The following is a 19,937-nucleotide window of genomic DNA, read 5'->3' on the forward strand; positions in this document are numbered from 1 at the left end:
GATCAAGACAGATGGGACAGGTGTCACAATGACAAAAGATTTTATGTTAAACCAGTAGGAGATCCTATGTATAGAAAACCTCTGGCTTCTAGTCAATTTAAATCCCGATTCTTAGGATATTTCTGTGGCAATAAAGCTACTGGGACAGATGAAACTTTCATTTCTTGATTTAGTTTCACAAGTTATGTTAGGCAGTAGGCAAATCTACTGCTTAAGATCTTTGCCGGTATTGAATGGTCGAATATTATCAACCTTTAAATATAGAAATTTAATAAAAAGAATTCCTTATTAAAATTTAAACAAAGTTTATTGTATATGGAGTGTATAGAGAACCATTATAAGGAAACAATTAACACAGTGTCTTGATAGGGTAGGGTATATGGTCTGTATATTGTCAATCTAACAATGCAAGACACAGGACACAGTTAATTTTCTGACCTTGTCCTGATTGTAATCTGTTGAACACCATACAGCCAGGTCAACATTCTCTAATCATGACACTTACAGGTATATCGCCCAGTATATCTTGTCTACAGGACTATACATCCAGTCTGAATGTGATTAATCTCCACATGTTCCCTACCCAGGCTGTTGTAGTCAGACTTTGTAATACATCATTGTATACTGCCATTGAAAATTCATTTTAGCCGTTCACCTATTACTTTATACATTTTACACCATTTTTTAGGAAATCCTAACATTAAGAATACATGTTGAAAGGTTTGTTTTTTTTAAAGATCCAAATATTCTGCAATTATTCTTAAACCTGTTACATGTTGCAGGATTTTTCAGAAAATCCAAACATTCTGAAATCATTCTCAAACCTATAACATGTTGCAGGATTTTTCAGGAAATCCAAACATTCTGAAATTATTCTCAAACCTATAACATGTTGCAGGATTTTTCAGGAAATCCAAACATTCTGAAATTATTCTCAAACCTATAACATGTTGCAGGATTTTTCAGAAAATCCAAACATTTTGAAATTATTCTCAAACCTATAACATGTTGCAGGATTTTTCAGAAATCCAAACATTCTGAAATCATTCTCAAACCTATAACATGTTGCAGGATTTTTCAGGAAATCCAAACATTCTGAAATCATTCTCAAACCTATAACATGTTGCTGGATTTTTCAGAAAATCCAAACATTTTGAAATTATTCTCAAACCTATAACATGTTGCAGGATTTTTCAGAAATCCAAACATTCTGAAATCATTCTCAAACCTATAACATGTTGCAGGATTTTTCAGAAATCCAAACATTCTGAAATCATTCTCAAACCTATAACATGTTGCAGGATTTTTCAGGAAATCCAAACATTCTGAAATCATTCTCAAACCTATAACATGTTGCAGGATTTTTCAGAAAATCCAAACATTTTGAAATTATTCTCAAACCTATAACATGTTGCAGGATTTTTCAGGAAATCCAAACATTCTGAAATCATTCTCAAACCTATAACATGTTGCAGGATTTTTCAGGAAATCCAAACATTCTGAAATCATTCTCAAACCTATAACATGTTGCAGGATTTTTCAGAAAATCCAAACATTTTGAAATTATTCTCAAACCTATAACATGTTGCAGGATTTTTCAGAAAATCCAAACATTTTGAAATTATTCTCAAACCTATAACATGTTGCAGGATTTTTCAGAAATCCAAACATTCTGAAATCATTCTCAAACCTGCTGTATTATGAAGGTTTTTTGAAGAAATTGTAAGATTAAGACATCATTTTCTGAAATGACTCATGGAAAAGTACATCTAGAGACAAATACCAGTATGTCTGGTTGCAAACAAGATATAGATTTTTAATTAAGGGATCCTGTATTATCTTGCTGTCAGTTGCAGCTATGTTTTTGTAAGAAGCACAACAACTCTGGTATGCATTACAAGTATGCTTTGCTTCTGTAGGTGGGCTTACAGTAGTAATATCTGTTGTATATTAGGTCTAACGTTAGATACACTGGAGGAAATTTTATCACCCTATCATACTTAGGTTGAATATTTGGTTTACAACAGGTAAGAACCATTATAAATTGCGTGTAACCATGTCTCACTAATACAGAATAGTCTTCCACAAAATGAGGTCAGGGAGAGAAAATCTTTTCAGTTTCTGGTCGAGTTGGCAATTACAACTAGTCTTGCTATCAAACCTTAGTTATTAACTCGTTCCTTGTATGTAGAGTTAAGGTAAGCTTGTTTTAAACACTGCACGCTACCAGGTCATGCAAACGTTTAATTTTTCAGCAGTCTTTTGACATATCTAATTTTGACAAGTAAGCCTACACCCAAGGTCACTCAAATTCATGCAGGCATGATGCCTGAAACCATTACCGTATACAAGGAAACACTGGGCGCGGAATGATTTAGACCTTGCAGAAAACACTTTAGATTATCCCTACAGCATTACAAACCCAAAACAAAACATAGAACATGCATTTTGGCTTTACTATCAAAGTTTTCAGTATATAGTGTCTATGGGCTTAAAGTAACTCTAACAGCATACAGATGTGTTAAGGACTGGCTGTGGACAAGTAACTTATTTTTCATGACATATCATGGAAAGACATTTTATGTCTGTAAGGATTAGATAACTCACCTAGATGATTCTGAAAGGGGAATAACTCTCTCCGGATGAAGCAGAACTGGTGGCCCTGTATGTAGATATGGCGGAGGAATTCCACTAAGCCTGAACAAATAAAAAAATATAGATAAATGAAAAATAATTTCTACACAACAAATATTGTGTTTTACTGATCTTTTTCACAAAGAAGGGAAAAGAAATGCAGGGTTAAAAAAAACTGGGGAGAGTTAACATTATTGATTCAAACACATTTTCAATTATTGATTCATAAGTATATAAAAATATCTTTAATCTTCAAACTATTGTTACATTTTGACATAATTCATGAGTAACTGAAGCATATTTGACGGTACTCCACAATATCACAAGGTGAAACTGACAGACATCTTTCACAGCCTGGATTCTTCTGTACATAGTTCATTAGTGCATTTATCCTCATCACTAGGAAATTATTATGCTCGCCCAAAAAGGCAGTCCTTTCTTTGGTTGTCCAGTTTAGCAGGGGCATTTTAACATCCCCTTTCCTTCCTGTTCAGTTCATCCCACAGATGTTTGATTAGGGACATATCTGGACTGCACTAAAGCCAGTTGAGTTGGTTAACGTTATGATTTGTGTAAGGATTTGCATCATGATTTGCAAGAGAGTCTTGACAAATTCTGTCTACATGGGGCTGTACTTTAACATGCTGGAAAGTTAATGCTGTTGCACAAATGGAACTGCAACTAAGCCAAAGACTCATGAAATCTTATGCCATCTAAATTCTCAGCTTCCACAATTCCATGAGATGTTCCTTCCAAGACCATAACAGAGTCACCCCAAAACCTATTCTTCTCATTAGAATGCAAGCATTGAAAGTGTTCCCCATGACATCGACTGATTACAAAGAGAGAAAACCAGAACTTGTATGCAAGGAAGACTCACATCCATTACCTCATTAGAAAATGTCTGGGACCATGTACCGTCAACCAAGCAATACGACATGCGCAACATTCACAAACCAGCATATTTGGTCGACGATCTTGCAAACCAAAGTCAAGAAAATCAGATTTTGCAGACAGATATGGTGATTACCATGGCCTTTTGAATCAAAAGCGTTTTCAGTGATAGTCACATGACGATTACACAAGTAGGAAAGAGAAAGAGCTCTGTCTATACGTTGCATCAATACTTGCTGATGTATCCTTCAGAGTTATTCAGTTTTTCTCTCCGACATTGGACAAGATGGGTAAGATGGTGGACATATTCACAATGAACTACTTAGCAACCTTTTATCACCTTAAACCTTACATTAGCAATACTTGTCTCAAATCTTTGAACCTCCAGTTGAACGATGATTGCAAGAAATTTTAATTGACTAATAACAGACAGTGATGTGTACACGACAGACTACCAAGTATAAGACAAGATGTATCTACAAACTTGTCATCTGAAGCATTTCAAGATTGGCAAAGATTTTAGTGCAAAGAGACATCTGTCAGTTTTTCACAATTTTGGGCAGCACATTAAAATAATTGGTGCAAATCATATTACCCTGCATTTCTTATTCCTTCAGGATATATATATACATACATACAGTAAAACATGGATAAGTCAAAGTTGACAAGACCAAATGAAAAATTTGACTTATCCAATGTATTTAATTCAAGCGTGTTCCACACAAGTGAATTTTACTGTATGTATTTATAAAGAATTACATTGAAATATAGGAAATTCCTGCAACCACCTTACTTATAATTACATAAAACCTATCACTTTTCTTTACATAAAGAAAATTTTAACAATTCAAAACATTTTATAAAACTGTATTTAAGCCGTGATAATCCCTTACATGATAATCTCACTGATAACAAATGCTAATCTCGAGAATGGTAAAAAAATTGGTATTTCAATGTCTTGAAATAAGCCCCTACATCCTGGGTGTATGGCAGGAAAAAATACAGTTCCCATTTCATAATGAAATCTCATCCTTATAGAATTATGACCGGCATAACTGCACCAGGCTTGCCACTTTAGGATACTTACCCTTCTCTCATGATGGCTGGCGCTGCAGGAAGAAGTTTCCCATCCTTGAGCGCTATGAGCATGCTTGGTGACCACGGTCGGAAGGCAGACAGTCCACGCATCCCTGACACAGAATCTGCCCATGATCCACTGCTTGAAGAACTAGCACTATCCTCACTTTTCGCTCTCTTTAGATCCGATGTTTCACTCTCACTCGTCTGTCAAGCAAAACACAATGCACATAAATTGAAGAACTATTGACGATATGAAAATTGCATGTCAAATGTTTGTTTCAAAGTATTTTCTTCAAATAACTGATAAATGTATAAACATATTTTGTTTTCTATCTTAAATGGAAATCTAATCAACATAATAAACATTTCAAAGATATATGGTAAACCCAAGTCCGTCACAACTAAATATCAAATGTGAACTTGAATCAGCATTGACATTTGCCGAAACAATGGCACCTTGAATTCTAATAGTTTCATTTTTTTGTAACTTAGTTAACGTTTCCAATATCAAATTGAACGTATTTAGTAATAAGCCTCCTCATGCCTGGTTGTATGAGAACCAGTGTCGTTTCATAGTACTGGGAAATAACCTCTCTCCCTAACTTTGAAGAAGAAATAACGAGTGTAACCCGCATTTTTATTTTTGTGACAACAATTAATTGCAAGGTAAGGTGACATTTAACAATTATCACATCAACACAAGTAACATCAAGCACACCCTATATCAATTAGCAAAAAAATATATAGGCAATATACCATAAAGTGATATGATCGGTGTGGGTACCATAAATCATGTATTAGACCTCTATGATAAGGGGATACACTATAGTAAAATCTGTCTTAGAGCCACCTGTCTATAAAGTCTGTTCCTTTGGGTGCCTATGTAATGCCATTCATAGTAATTTAACCTTTATACAAAGGCCACCTGTCTATAAAGGTCACTTTTTTTTTAGTTCCCTGTGTATTGCGATTCACAATAATTTAACCTCTATACAAAGGCCACCTGTCTATTAAGGTCACTTTTTTTTAGTTCCCTGTGTATTGCAATTCATAGTAATTTAACCTCTATACAAAGGCCACCTGTCTATTAAGGTCACTTTTTAGTTCCCTGTGTATTGCAATTCTTAGTAATTAAAACTCTATTTAAGGCCACCTGTCTATAAAGGTCACTTTTGTTAGTTCCCTGTGTATTGCAATTCATAGTAATTTAACCTCTATTTAAGGCCACCTGTCTATAAAGGTCACTTTTGTTAGTTCCCTGTGTATTGCAATTCTTAGTAATTAAACCTCTATTTAAGGCAATCTGTGTAGACCACTTCCTTCTCTGTGTTATCTGTGGGCAAGTTGGACTATATATAATCATCCTATGTAACAAAGCTTTAAAAGTTCATTTTCTTTCATTTCATTGTACATTATTTCATTTCATTTTATCTTATTTTATAAATACACCTGTCATTGTGTACTATCCAGACCTCCAGAGATCACCTATACAGATCGTGGGGTCTCTGTCAACAACATTGTATGTCTCTGTCAACAACACTGCACAGCTCTCTTCATGAAATATTAATTATAACGATTTGTTGTCCATCCGAATCAAATGTATAGGAAAACCAAGTACAATATCTCTTGAACTTAAATATTGATGAAATCAATAATATGCAGCTTGAACTAATAGGATGACTTACAATTACAATTATCATGAATCAACACAGCTGCTGACCTTCTTACCTTGAACTTTACCTATTTAAACCTTATTCATTTGAATAACAATTGTTAAGGATATCATACCTAAAAATGGAGGAAATTAGCTTTTCTGATTACCTCGGCGAAATGTAAATCCAGAATATCATGCATTACAGTTCTATGTGTGATTTTATAAATAGATACCAAACTAGCATAGAGTTAAACTTTCAGAGTCATACATATAAGTGTACTGGTACACATGAATCAAGCCTATCTTAATTTTTTATTACAAAAAGCGTGTCTATTGCTTGACATTGGCTACTACAACAAACTTATCCTCATTTTACAGTTTACTATCACTCTCCCACATAAAAATCAGCTTCTCTTGCATAACATTACAAAATATGTTTGAACAAATGAGTCTAGATTGATAATTTTGTTGAAAGAATTAGACCCAAATTTGGTTCTATTAAATTTATGTTTGAAAAGTAAACAACAGACCAAGTTAGAAAAAAGGTAGATTTAATAACTTAAGATTATAAACACAAAAATATAGCGCCACATAGTGATATAGGCCGTCTAGTTTCTGATGTCTCCAGTGGCTGTTATCCCCCCATCATGTAGTGCTACAATACATTAAAAGCTTGCAGTCAGCCAGTCTAAGCAAATTCTGTGGTCAATAACACAAGCTATATACAGAGGTCAGTCAGAGAGGTCTGGTCATGCTGGCACTATGTCAATATCACCTTGATCACCGACACTGACTACAGAAGACTAATATAAGCTAATGCATAGTACTTATCAATTGAACAATAAGTTGAGGTTATAATGATGATTGCACAGTCTTAAGTCTATCATCATCCCACTACCTATGCTATCAAAACCTACATCAAATTTATCTTTGTTCTGTTAAAACATCAACCTCCCTAATTCTAACTTGGAGTCAGAAATTCTATTGCCCCACTCCCCTTCTCCTCTGTAAACATCTTCCCCATCCCTATTCCAATAATCCAATCTCTTATTACATCATACAACAGACACAGGTTAATATTTAACAAAGAACAGTCAGTCTTACTCTGCTACTCCTTATTAAAGTCCTTATACTGAGTTTTCTTACAATCATACAAGATAATTTTTTACTTTTTTTTCAAAAAACTATTTTTTATCCGCCCATTTCAAATCTTAGCAGGAACACACCTAAGCCCATAGGATTATCACATCAAGAGTTTCCTCTGGTTCAAAGCAAAGAATGCTTATTTCTGGATAATTTCAGAGTATTTCTTGTTAATTCTACAGGTTTTATATAGATATGGATTGGCATATTTATTTTCTTAAGTTATCAGAAATTTCTTTCGCAAACTAAACACTGACTATGAGCATAAATTTGTTGGTATCTAAACTGTGTCAGTTACATCATTAAACTTCTTGGCATGAGTTGTTTAAAATGTCACTGGAATTAAAATTAACATTTAAATGCATTAAATCCACATCAGAAAGGTAAGCAGATCACTGAACACATGAAGTACATGTACATACCATTTCATCAAAAACATACAAAGTCTGTCTTTATTCTTGGATTAAACAATTTACCATTCAAACGAATGAGGTCAAATACTAATATGATAAAGAATTTTAAATGTATGATATCAATATATTAACTGGCACAAAGTTGGATTTCACAGGATCATTGCCAAAATCTTTTTTAAAAAACAAAATTTGAAGTGTAATATCTTCTCAAGAGAATTTTTTTCGGAGGGTTTTGAAATAAACATTTTCCAGGAACTAGACTAGATAATCATTTAATGATTTTATACTGTAACAGTTAAATGTGTCATAGTGTGAATTAGATATTGCAATTATTAATGTCCAATCAAAGTGTGAATTTAGATTCACAATTTCCATTGGCCCATTAGAATGTCTTATTCCAAAGTCCTATTATCTTAAGTCACATGATTTTAAATTCAGAAGAGTTAACATAAACAGATATTAAGGTACTTTACATGGGTTTCCATACATTTAACATTACAGAAACTGGATTTCTATATCTAACATTACAATAACTGAATTTCTATATTTAACATTGCAATAACTGATTTATAAATTTAGATTTACGATAACTGATTTCTATATTTACCATTGAAATAACAAGATTTCATTATCTGACATTACATAAACAGGATTTTTCATATCTGAAATTTTCCATCATTCCAGAAAAGAAAAGGGTTATTACTCCATATAAACCTAGAGTGATCCCTAACTTTAAATAAGAAAGCATTATGAACCTTAATGCTTAAAGATGTACTGACTGCAAAGTACATAACTCATATCCTTGTCTCACATAATTGGTATAAAATGCCTTTTAATTATCAGAGGTGATGTATGTGACAGACACCATTCACAAAGGTCAAAGGACAAATACCATGGTGTAATAGCCAATAATTACGTAAGACTAGCCGTTTGACCTTCGTTCACCCTGATGCCCAAGGCCCTGTCATACTAGCAGGTGCAATGTGGACCGTATACCTGTTTATAGTAACACCTGTACATCATACTGTATGTGTTATAACAACATTCATTGATGTACATATTGAAATAGGATTACTGTAAGTGAAATGGAGAACTGATCTGCAGTGATTTGAGCTAGGAATATTTTAACAAAAAAACACTTTTGTTTTCTCCCTTCATTTTCAATCAACATCACAATCCTTGCCACCTTCCAAGTTCTGCACAATTTATAAATAAAACATTGTATGATAAAAAAACACTGTGATAAAAAGACTACTCTAGTATTGCTATATATTTTTATCATGGTCCCTTATAAAAAGTGTACATTTATTACACATATAATGTATTATAATAGTAGGACAGCAGAATACTGTATCCAGACTTTGTGGCAGACATCAGACTAAATATACTCAAAATATAACTTGGGAGCTTTAGAATGAAGCCCTAAGGCCCACATACACAACATGGAACATTATGAAATTATTTTTAACAGCAGGTTTGGATCTTAAAAAAAATGTAGTTCAATATACAAAATGTTGATTAAATTCAAACAAATTAATGATTCACATTATCTTAAAGAACACTCTATATAATTTTTCACACAAAATAAGAAACATGTTGATTTATATAATTCATATCAAATGATTTGCCATGGTTTATCATTTTATATGTGATATAAAAGCTAACAAAGCTTTCTAAAAATGTCTTCTCCACTGTTTTACTAGCAGATTGTGTGCTCAGCCTTGGCACAGTGCCAAGTCAGTGTACACACGGTTATATCTAGCTTTTTACTATATTATTGTCCTGCTGACAAGCAAGACTGTGTCTTTTTAAAGTAATAAAAAAAATGTTCATAGCTTCAGAAAAAAATGAAGACTGACAAGTCTGTTTTAATTTTTTTTTCATAGCATAATCATTAACTGAATTTTCAACTTAAATATCAAAATATGGTACAACAGACTTCATAGATAAGTATTTGAAATTCCGTTCATTGATATAATACTGATGCCATGTAAAATAATCTGTTTCAAAATCTAAAATACTGCTGGAAATAATTCTAACTCATACTAGATAAACTACACATAAACTGTAAGATTCCAATCAATTCATATGGTACACTTTAAAAAAATGAACATGAAGACTTAATTAAAGATTTTCGTCTCTATGAAATTTTATTAAACTCTTCTGTCTATTATTCAAAGAACATCAAAATTAAAACTATACACCAATAAGATTACAATAAAAGTTAGAAGTAGAACTTTACACTAGTGTTCACCTAATTATAATATCTATCAATTAAGTTTATTTCACTTAAAACCAATTAAAAATTCAGACTTCTTTAAACTTGTAAGTAAATTTACTGAAGTTACGGTTGTATAATCCAAATTTGGAGTCTATAGCTGTAAGTATGTATTTGAAATTTACGAGAAATTCCTTTTCTCAGTATAATGTTAGCTATATGAGGCAGCATAATTACATAATATTTACAGTCCAACTTGTCCTATAGTATAGTATTGTTGGGTAAACAATTGACAGGATACAATAATCTCATTGTGATAATTCATATTGGCTCGTCACTTACATTCAGAACAATACTACTCAGAGACTTATGACTATGTGTTTATGTGGTCAATCTACTTAAGATTTCCCTATTAAGCTTCCTGTTGATCTGTGAATATTAACTGTATAATGATCCCAGACTAAATCCTGGTTAACAATGTCAGCCACCCAGACTGATAAGAGCTACACAGAGGTCAGTGTTAATCCCCTAGGGACAGCAAGCAGACATGTGGGGTCCATACAAGGGTCAATCAGTTCCATGTGATGTAATCGTTAATCATTGTTATGTCATAAACCCCAGGTGACTGAGGCCAGGTGTTAGGTAATCTAACAACACTACCTGGTATATCAATTACCTGACATGATATATAATCTCTGATCTAGAAATCCGGTTCCTGGACTTGTCATCATATTACAACAACAACCTAAGCTTAAACTTTCAAAATACATTTTCTAGTGATGTGACATTTCTCAATTTCCTCAAACAATTATTTTGAATACCAATTCACAATGTATAAAGACCTTATTTCTTGCAAAACCTGAACTTTATTGTTAAAATCTAGAGTTGGTGAAAACTATTTTCATTCAATGTTTTTAATGCAATTCTTTAGCTCAGATAAAGTTTAAAATATACAGACATTCTTTCACTAATACCAACTTTTGCAATTTCTGAAATACCAGAAGTATGAAGAAATCTACTTTCGTAAATTATGAATAAACCTTGTAAAATTTTAAGTACATTATCAGTCTCCCTTTGCCCTGCTTGTCATCACTTATTTGGCTACAACAGGTAAGCTTTTAAGAATACACACAAGTCAGTTATGACTGTTGGTAGACTGGAACGATAGACAGACAGCAAATGTAGTACAATACCCAGACAAGTAAACTTGTTTTATTAATAAAGTGTCTCAAACTTCTGTTTCATAACCAATGTGAAGGTCAATCAGTTATTTAAATGCTTGTATATCTTCATATGTAGGTAGCTAGTCATTGAACTGAAACATGTTCGAGACATTTTTCTGAAAGTCAATAGATACATGAATGCACCAAGCCTTACAACTGTGTGTACTACATGTTAAATTCAGAGTGGTAATGCACTCGTCTTTCACCTAGACATCCGGGGTTCGATTCCCAGAATGGAGGTGAAAAGGTATGGCATCACCTGGGCGACCACATGGGTTTTTCCCCAGGTGCACAGTTTCTTTCTCACTGTAAGACCTCTGGCACACTTCCATCTAGACTAGCAAGAGTGATTACTACAAGTTGGAAAATCTTGATTTGTAATTGTTGTTCAATAAACAATGACTTTTTAAGAATCTAAATTCATGATTTAATTGATGTGCAAGGAAAACAGTCATGTAGTTCTTATCAAAGTTTTAAACCTGAAAGTTGGTGTCTACTTGTCCATAATTTAACTTGTTAAAAACAATTTTCATTGCAAAACTTTCCAAAAAACTTCCCAGACAAAAGAAAGTAGGTTTACACAATCAAATTTTTGAGAAAATCAGAAAAGGCAGCTATAGATAAAGGTGCATTAGAAAAAAAATGTACCAAGTTTCCCACTTATACAAAGACATATTTTCTAAACTGTTGTTTTGAAAAGCTTATCATTTTGTAATCATCAAAACTTGAAGATATTTGTTTATGATAACAGATTGTTGTTTTGTAAAATTCTTACATAACATGACACTAACAGGAAGCTGAACTCTAGGAACAGCGAGTACAGTTTGATTTTACATGTCTTACACTTTAGCAGAAAACATGCAATATTATTGGTTACATTTACAATGAACTTATTGTATACAGAGCTGTCTTGTGAAATAAGATATGGGTGGATTGATATTCAATTGCACAAACAACTTTTACATAAACAATATAATGCATGACTGCACACTGCAATGTTAAGTAACAATTCATTCCCAGTGTTGTATATTTGGCAATACTCTGAGCAAAACAAATTATTTTTTGTAAATTTTGATGACTGATTTCTTAGGAATGATACTCTGCTGCCACCAACATTACGTTCATGATTCATTATCAGGAAAGATTTCTTAACAAGGTAATCAACCATACTTCAAAATAAAGCAAAATACATCTACCATACATCAATATATATTTTCAACAAAATGTACAGAATAGATATATCATTTGCATTCAAATTTTAGTCATTTTGGTACCAAGCTGTTTCAGTACCCAGTTCTTTTGGTACTTACTAAGTCGTTTCGGTAATTTCAAAATGGTTTTCACAGCTAGAGTGTCATTTTGAGTGAACAGTTTATGAGTAATGGAATGAGAAAGATTTATCAATGGCAAAACACATTAAAAACCTAATTAAACAATAAGTCCAAACATCCTTAAAAGTACCAAAACAATCTTGTACCAATACGACTCATAATTTGCCAGGTTGTCATAGCTGTCATGCTTTTTGATGAAAAATGCTTGTATTGTATTCCTGTCTTATACTTGTTAAAAAGAGGAATATATTCGTATGGTTTCAAAATGGAGACATTAATTGCCTAATGTCAATCTAGATGTAGACTAGACTGGCCCATGGATATTTGTGTTATACTTAAACATGAATAATAAAAAGAAATTTAAGCTACATGTTCTAGACATATTGATATTATTATTTAGTTGTCAATTGTTAATCGTTTAGTGAAAGTTAATTCCAGTGTAACCCCCTCGGTAACAATGGGTCGGTCCTTTTCCGGTCGTTAACAGGGTCGCCTAGCCCGTTACGTAACGGGGATCATAGAGTAATCCGCTCAAGAGGGGGGGTCACCAGTTCTGAGCTGGAGTAAACAACCTTTGCGGTCGAATCCATTTATAGAGTTGAACAGGTTCGCCAGCTTGCAAATAAATTTGGCACCGTGTGCATTACAGATTCACGATATTCAAGTACTTGCCAAAATTCTCAATTCGAGGACAGGGTATATATACATATGTAAAATACAAACATATCTACATGTAAATATGCATTCAGGTATACATCTAATGTACAATGTACAAAACTGTTTCTAAATGTACTACAACAACAATGTACAACAATATTGTAAATATTGTTTGAATGATAACATAATATGGTTGTAATGTTTAGCAACAAGGAATGCGAACATAAAACAGACAAAGCATGACCAACGGAAATGTTATTTATAGCAACTAACCTGTTTTCGCTTGTACTTGTTCCCCGAATCAAACTTGATTTTCATTCTTTCGAGAACATCTTGTAATTTATCCTTTCCATCTTGATCTTTAGCCAAGAGGAGATAGGACCTCCAATTCGCAGAGTCAAATCCCCAATGACAAGTTCTATTTTCCAGGGCTTTGTGAGAATGACAAACAAACTTCAGGGTACTGAACGATCCCAAACAATCCACACACTGGATACATTTAGCGTCGGCATTATTATACAACTCCGGGTTAAATATGCCTTTGCACTTTCCAAAACACTCGTGATAGACTTTGAAGCTATCTGGTGAAGGGGGCTCGTTGAATTTTTCTGGTGTTCTATGAAGCAAAGCATTACAAAGACGTTCAGCATCAGTTTTAGTTATAAGTCCACAACTCGGTGCGTTTAGGGGCAAAATCCCCGTCACCTTCAGAATGTGAAGTTGTTCAGGGTTGCATCTTGAACAAAAAATATGTAATTCGTCACAAACAGCGTTGATCTGTTGTAAACTGAACTCTCGTAATACAGTATTGAGAATTTGCGGTAAACAGAGTCTCTTTTCTCCTCCTACTAGAAAACAGGCAATCCTCTCTTCCTCTAGTAACGTTTCAATTTTCTCGCTTTTACTCGGCGTATCTACGGGTGTAAATACCGGCATCTGCTGAATAGGGAAAGGGGGAGGAGGTACCCTCAGAGATTCAAAATCCACACTCTTATCCGAGGGAAGTTTCTTTACTAGAGCTTTACGGTATTCTTCGAGCTCAGCCATGTCGGAGGGCGAGAGCAGACTCGGAAAGCCGCCCGGCCCTGGTCCCTGTAAACTCCTCATCGCAGTCGTTTGAAAGTTTTTCAAGACCCGCTGTACATGGGGATTAAGACCCTGATGAGCGAGATGTTCCATCAAAGCTTATTTTCTGTTCACACAGCATTAAAATCCTCCAAGGTTTCTCTCTCTCTCTCCGTTCCTTGTTGTCACACATGTAGTCTATGCGCACCGATGTCTCTCGACCGAATAGTTGGCTGTTCCAACAACTGCGCTGACGCAGTGTATTATGACCTAATTTTAGTATCAAGCTTTAACGCTGTCGTGCCGGACTTACTGGCATCCTAATATAAACTCCGTATCACGTTTATGAAGTTTGACAAATGACACAAAGGCGTTTTGTGATACAACTGGACGAAAGTATGAGAATACGGCATGGCCGTATGTTTTGATTAATGTCGCCGTTCCCTTCACCTCCCTCGCACAAGTCTCCTTTAATAAATTTTAAATTGGAAGTCATTAACATTTTATTTTGAGAAGCTGAAAACATTTTCAATTAACAAAATACTTATTTCAATGGACAAGAGGATTTAAGGCGATTACAGGGTAAGTTTGGTGGTCAGATAAGGAAAAAAAACAGGAGGGCACGTTGGTCGATGTGTCTGGCGGCAGGCAAATGAACATTCAGTCGTCTAGCCTGAAGTGACGTCATGTCGTCTACCGCACTTATTGATAAAGAGAGCCGACTATAGTTTGTTTCATAAAAGTACTCCATCTGTACAAACTAATGCGATTCCCTCCCCTGTCTAAGTAACTAAGACTGATCTTGGCCAAATAGAATATATATATAAGGAACGCAGATTTAACCACAAATCAGATGTTACTGCCTTGGATGGAATGAATCAGTAACAATTCATCGACAAAACATTTAAATATTTTGCACCGAGTTTTACAAACGAAAATAACCGATAGACTTTACCTGCATAATGTCACTGTAGGTCTATAAAGTTTGAAAATAACACACAGAAATGTCATTCATTCTGACTTGGCTTAGTTATATGTCACACATTTTAAAACGTGACATATTGAAACTTTTTTTAATTGTTATATTGCGCAATATTTCCGTGTTGAATGTATTTACATGGTGATAAATTAAGAACAGATGAAGTTATAATTAATGACTGGTCACTGATAAGTCCCTATCTAACTGCTATTTTTCACTGATCAAAGCTTATCTCTATCATTTCGTAGAATATGAAATGTATGTTAGTGTGAAAGCAAGGAGTTTGATTATAGATTCATAAGAAAACAATTTCAACGGAAAGTGAGTCATGACATTTTAAACTAATTCAATTTAAACAAGGAATAATATTATCTTCTTTTTATAGATACAAATGTATTTTGAACCTGCTGTTTTTAAATCACACGGATAAGAGTCACACTCGACTGACCCCCACCCCCTTCCCTTATAGAAACACGAGATCCTCTACAGCTTTATTTTGAACCTGTCGATATTCATCATACATTCTGTCTTCCTTTTATTGTATCAAAATGTTTACATTCTATGCATTCCTATCAGTTTTGTTATGCTTAACTCTTACATTTTCAGTACATTTCATTTTTTCTGGTTTTGTTCTTTTGATCAATTTTGATTTTCCTCAACCGCCTCATAGGTCTAAAAATTACAACCCTTAGCATCATTGATGAGTCCCGGAAGACATTAGTATTGAAAGACGCTCTTTCACTTTTGTGTCTTTTGTACAATCTTTAATTCATTATCATAATATACGACCTGGTTTACTTTTATATGTCGAAACAACTCCTTTTTGATTAAAATCAAATAATAATTTATCGCACTTGAATTAACGACAAGTGTCTAGTGAAGTGTTTTGAAGTGGGTGCTTTTCCTGTCATATTATTTATTTATCTATTTTATGTTTTGTTGTTGTTGTTTTCTCGTTTTCCGTTTTTTATGCAACGGGTATTTACGTATTTCCCACAGATTGCACTGGAAAGCACAGAAAAATAATTATGTTGTGTTGGAGGACCAGTTAGCCGCTCGTGTTCCTATCAGCTCTTATATCTCTGTTAGGTGATGAAATAAACAGAGGATATTGTTGGTCTCTTGGTGAATAAGCCAAGAAATATGTTTCCGTTTCCTGCCGGAAAAAAAATTATAGGCAGTAGGAAGGGATTTAAAAAAAGAATTTTCCTTGTTTATGTAACTGACTTCTACAGTACCGGGATATTGATAAAGGAAGGGTTTATATCCATGTGCCAAGTATGTATACATGTGACATGTATGTCACATGATATGTTTATTATGCTGAACATCAAAATCTGTCAGAACACCGATGCTATTTTTTTAAATGGTAGTCTTTCCAGCACTATCACGTGCAGAGTTTTCTTCTGTACTGACGGACACACAGACAAGGCGTGCTCAAACACAACATGTAATAATAGTTTTTGACTGTTTTAAACTGAATATTTGTCGATGTTTTAAATCGGTGTTGGTTCAAACATTTCTATCTAAAGTAAAAAAAAAACAAAACAAAACACACACACACAAATTTGTTTTTTTTAAGTGGGTGGGGGGGTGGTTGGGAGGTTGGACACAAGTTCTGAGAACTTACTATGCTTTCTCCTGACAACACACGGCATAACTAAATCTATCACGTGATGGCAAAAAGGTTCAATATATATACAAACTACCAAATTAGTATCAAACTTCTTACTTGATTTTATAAATGACTGTACAGCAATTACTATATTATGGGTGTTCGGGTGGCGCAGTGATTATGTACTCGCCATTCATCTAGCCGACCGGGGTTCGATTCCCGGAACGGACGTGAAAAGGTAAGGGGTCAGCTTCCCGAGCACGTGAGTTATCCCCGGGTACTCCGGTTTCCTTCCACAGTAAGACCCCTCGGGCGCTTAAATCCGGGTCAACAAGAGTGATCAGTATAAACTGACATAACTTGTTTCTCAATTGTTGTAAAATAAATAAAGTTTACATAATTACTATATTACTTTTTGTTTCGAAAGGAAGATCAGCATCTCCCCATAAGAGGGGAATGGATAGATACCAATGTTTGACAGAGAATCAAACAATCTTATTCGAGGATTAGAAAATTTTGAACAGAAAAAAAATTAATGATAAACATCTTCATTACCACCACCACATTGACATATTGGTGAAACACAAAAACCTACGCGGAATAAATCACGTTTATGACCACTACATTTTGTCTTATTCGTGCTAAAAGAACAAAGAGGTGTCGGTTACCAACGTTAAGATAATGTGGTAAAACACGCGGTACTGCTGATATTTTGGTGTTGAATGTAGAAGTAGATGAGGCACTTTTCACAGAATCATCGAGACTATTCCATTTAATGAAGAAGGGATACATGTATTTTTATTACTATCTAATCTACAGCATGGTATCTGATAGCTATCAGGATTAAGAAAATCACTATGAAGATCATTTCTTCTAAAAGGAAGCAAGTTATAAAGATACTGGTACTAATCGATTATGTATCTTGTAAAAAGTAGGAAGTTTACACTGTTCTCTTCTAGATTTTAAAGGAACCCAACCAGCTTTAAAGTAAAGCGCCTCACAAGAGGCAACAAAGGATAGGCCAGTTACAACTCTGGCTGCTTCTAACTGTACCCTCTTCAAGGCAATTGGCATTTCAACAGAGCAACCATTCCAAACACAAGAGGCATATTTTAGAGTTAGTCTAATGAAACATAAGGTATTCAATGTATCCTTACTAACTCTATATTTCAATTGTTTTTACGCAGATACTTTAGGAAAAAACTGTTTCAACAATATGTTGAACATGGTAATGCCACTGAGTTTGGTTTTATATCAAGTGGACAAGATGAGAAAAAAATTGCTTCCGTCTTAAATTGGTGTTGTGTAATCGCCACCGTGTAATGACGGATATCGACGGAAGTCGGATCCGGTGCTCGAACACCCCATTAAAATATCGAATATTCAATGATATTAAAACCTCTTCCACTCAAAATCCGCAAAAGGCTAATTTTTGGACCAACATTGCGCTTAGCACAAAACCGTATGGTCGCTGATTTCAGCCAATTCGCCTTTTCGCGTTGTTTCTAACGCGTAACGCGAAAATAATAAAAACGGGAGAGTTTCGCTTTACATTCCTTATGCGAAAACGCGAAAAGGCAACATAGAGAACCCGAAAAGGCGCCGTTTTAAACTTGCAAAAATATCGCCTTTTCGCGTAACTTTTGTCGACTTTTTGTCTCTCGGCGTTTGTTATAATTAACACGAAAACCCGCCGAACATCGCATTAACGTGTTATAAAATTATGCGGGAAAACCTGCCGAACTTTGTCTTTTCGTGTTATTAGATAAAAAAAGGGGGGCGACGTTCGCCGTGTTTTCGCGTCTGAAACAACGCAAAAAGACGAAAAGACGCAATGGCAGAAATCGGCACACATGTTAACTAGATAATTTAATTTATTTTAATTTGCATTGATCAGCCCCCGAAATCATGGATCAATACGTGGTTTTTTTTCTATGGGAGGAAACGTAGCCCATATCAAATCCACTCCTCATGAAATACGTTTCTTTTAAGTAGTGATTATTTCGGAATAAGAAATGAATTGAAGTAAGCAGATTTTCATGAGCCAAGGCCTATCTTGATGGTAGGGTCGGTTGAAATAAGTGTTTGACCACTGTTCCCGTTCAACCACTGGCTAGGTTAGTCTTATGTACAAATGTACCAACTTGGATTTGGTGTTTATTTTTTCTATCTGACCGTAATCAGTATGTATTTACGGTGAAGTAGAATCAGAAATAGCGACGCCCAGGAATCCGGAAACACTGATATTTTACTTTATTTTTTTCCCGTAATGTTTGTATTTTATCATTTGGAGTGAAGAATATTTAAGTCTCCACTCATTCGGCGAAATGCAGCTGTTATCCAACAGGAGTCTTTTAATATTCTGTTCCTTAACGCCAGTTTGAATTTACCGCTATACCTATTTACAATATCGGAAATACGTACTTTAGTTTCGCATCTAAGCCACTGATCATGAAGTTTTATTTTTAAAATACCAAACAAGTACTTTATATAACGTATGCAGTACTCTAAAGATTAACTTCTGACTGACCATGATCAACGTATTAAAGAAAGCGAATTTCCTACCATTTTATAGGAACATCTTCACGTGATCAAGTTGTCATTCCGGAAGTCTCCAAAACATTCCGTGGAAATTAATATTTACTTATTAATCTGATTGGTCAAAAATGAATTAAAATATCTGAATTTACTATTTAGTGAAAATATCACTTATATATTTTCCATCACTGCCGAATACAGCAAACATACATATAAGGTAGGTGTATTCTGACTATGGCAGCGCATTTGCAGGTTAAATTATATTATGTAGTACTCTGGTGATTTTGGTAGCGTCATTTCATTTGGGCAATTGCAAAGGCGACGGCTGCGTAACTAAAACATTATATTTCAAGCTAACGAGAGATATATTCATTGTCACGTGTATAATTTTTTTACCGTCTCAAAACGTGACACAGTATATGCTAATTCTAAAACGAGTAAAGACACGGGCCATACGTGACTTCCGCAGGATTTGTTTACATTACTCTTCTGT

General features: G+C 34.4%; 1 protein-coding gene across 1 annotated transcript in view; it reads right to left on the reverse strand.

The window, feature by feature from the left end:
• Nucleotides 1–14,474, reverse strand: part of LOC132559897 (ski oncogene-like) — a 35,162-nt gene extending 20,688 nt beyond the window's left edge. Inside the window, exons 1-3 of the mRNA XM_060224527.1 lie at nucleotides 13,521–14,474; nucleotides 4,616–4,812; nucleotides 2,608–2,697 (exon numbers count right to left, since the gene is read on the reverse strand). Of these exons, the coding sequence (XP_060080510.1) occupies nucleotides 2,608–2,697; nucleotides 4,616–4,812; nucleotides 13,521–14,426 (1,193 nt within the window). The 5' untranslated portion in view covers nucleotides 14,427–14,474. The remainder of the gene's footprint in view (nucleotides 1–2,607; nucleotides 2,698–4,615; nucleotides 4,813–13,520) is intronic.
• Nucleotides 14,475–19,937: the final 5,463 nt, after the last annotated feature.

Source organism: Ylistrum balloti, unplaced genomic scaffold, assembly GCF_031769215.1.
Source record: "Ylistrum balloti isolate Yb309-2 unplaced genomic scaffold, AGI_CSIRO_Ybal_v1 Utg370992, whole genome shotgun sequence".
Taxonomy (NCBI): Eukaryota; Metazoa; Mollusca; class Bivalvia; order Pectinida; family Pectinidae; genus Ylistrum; species Ylistrum balloti.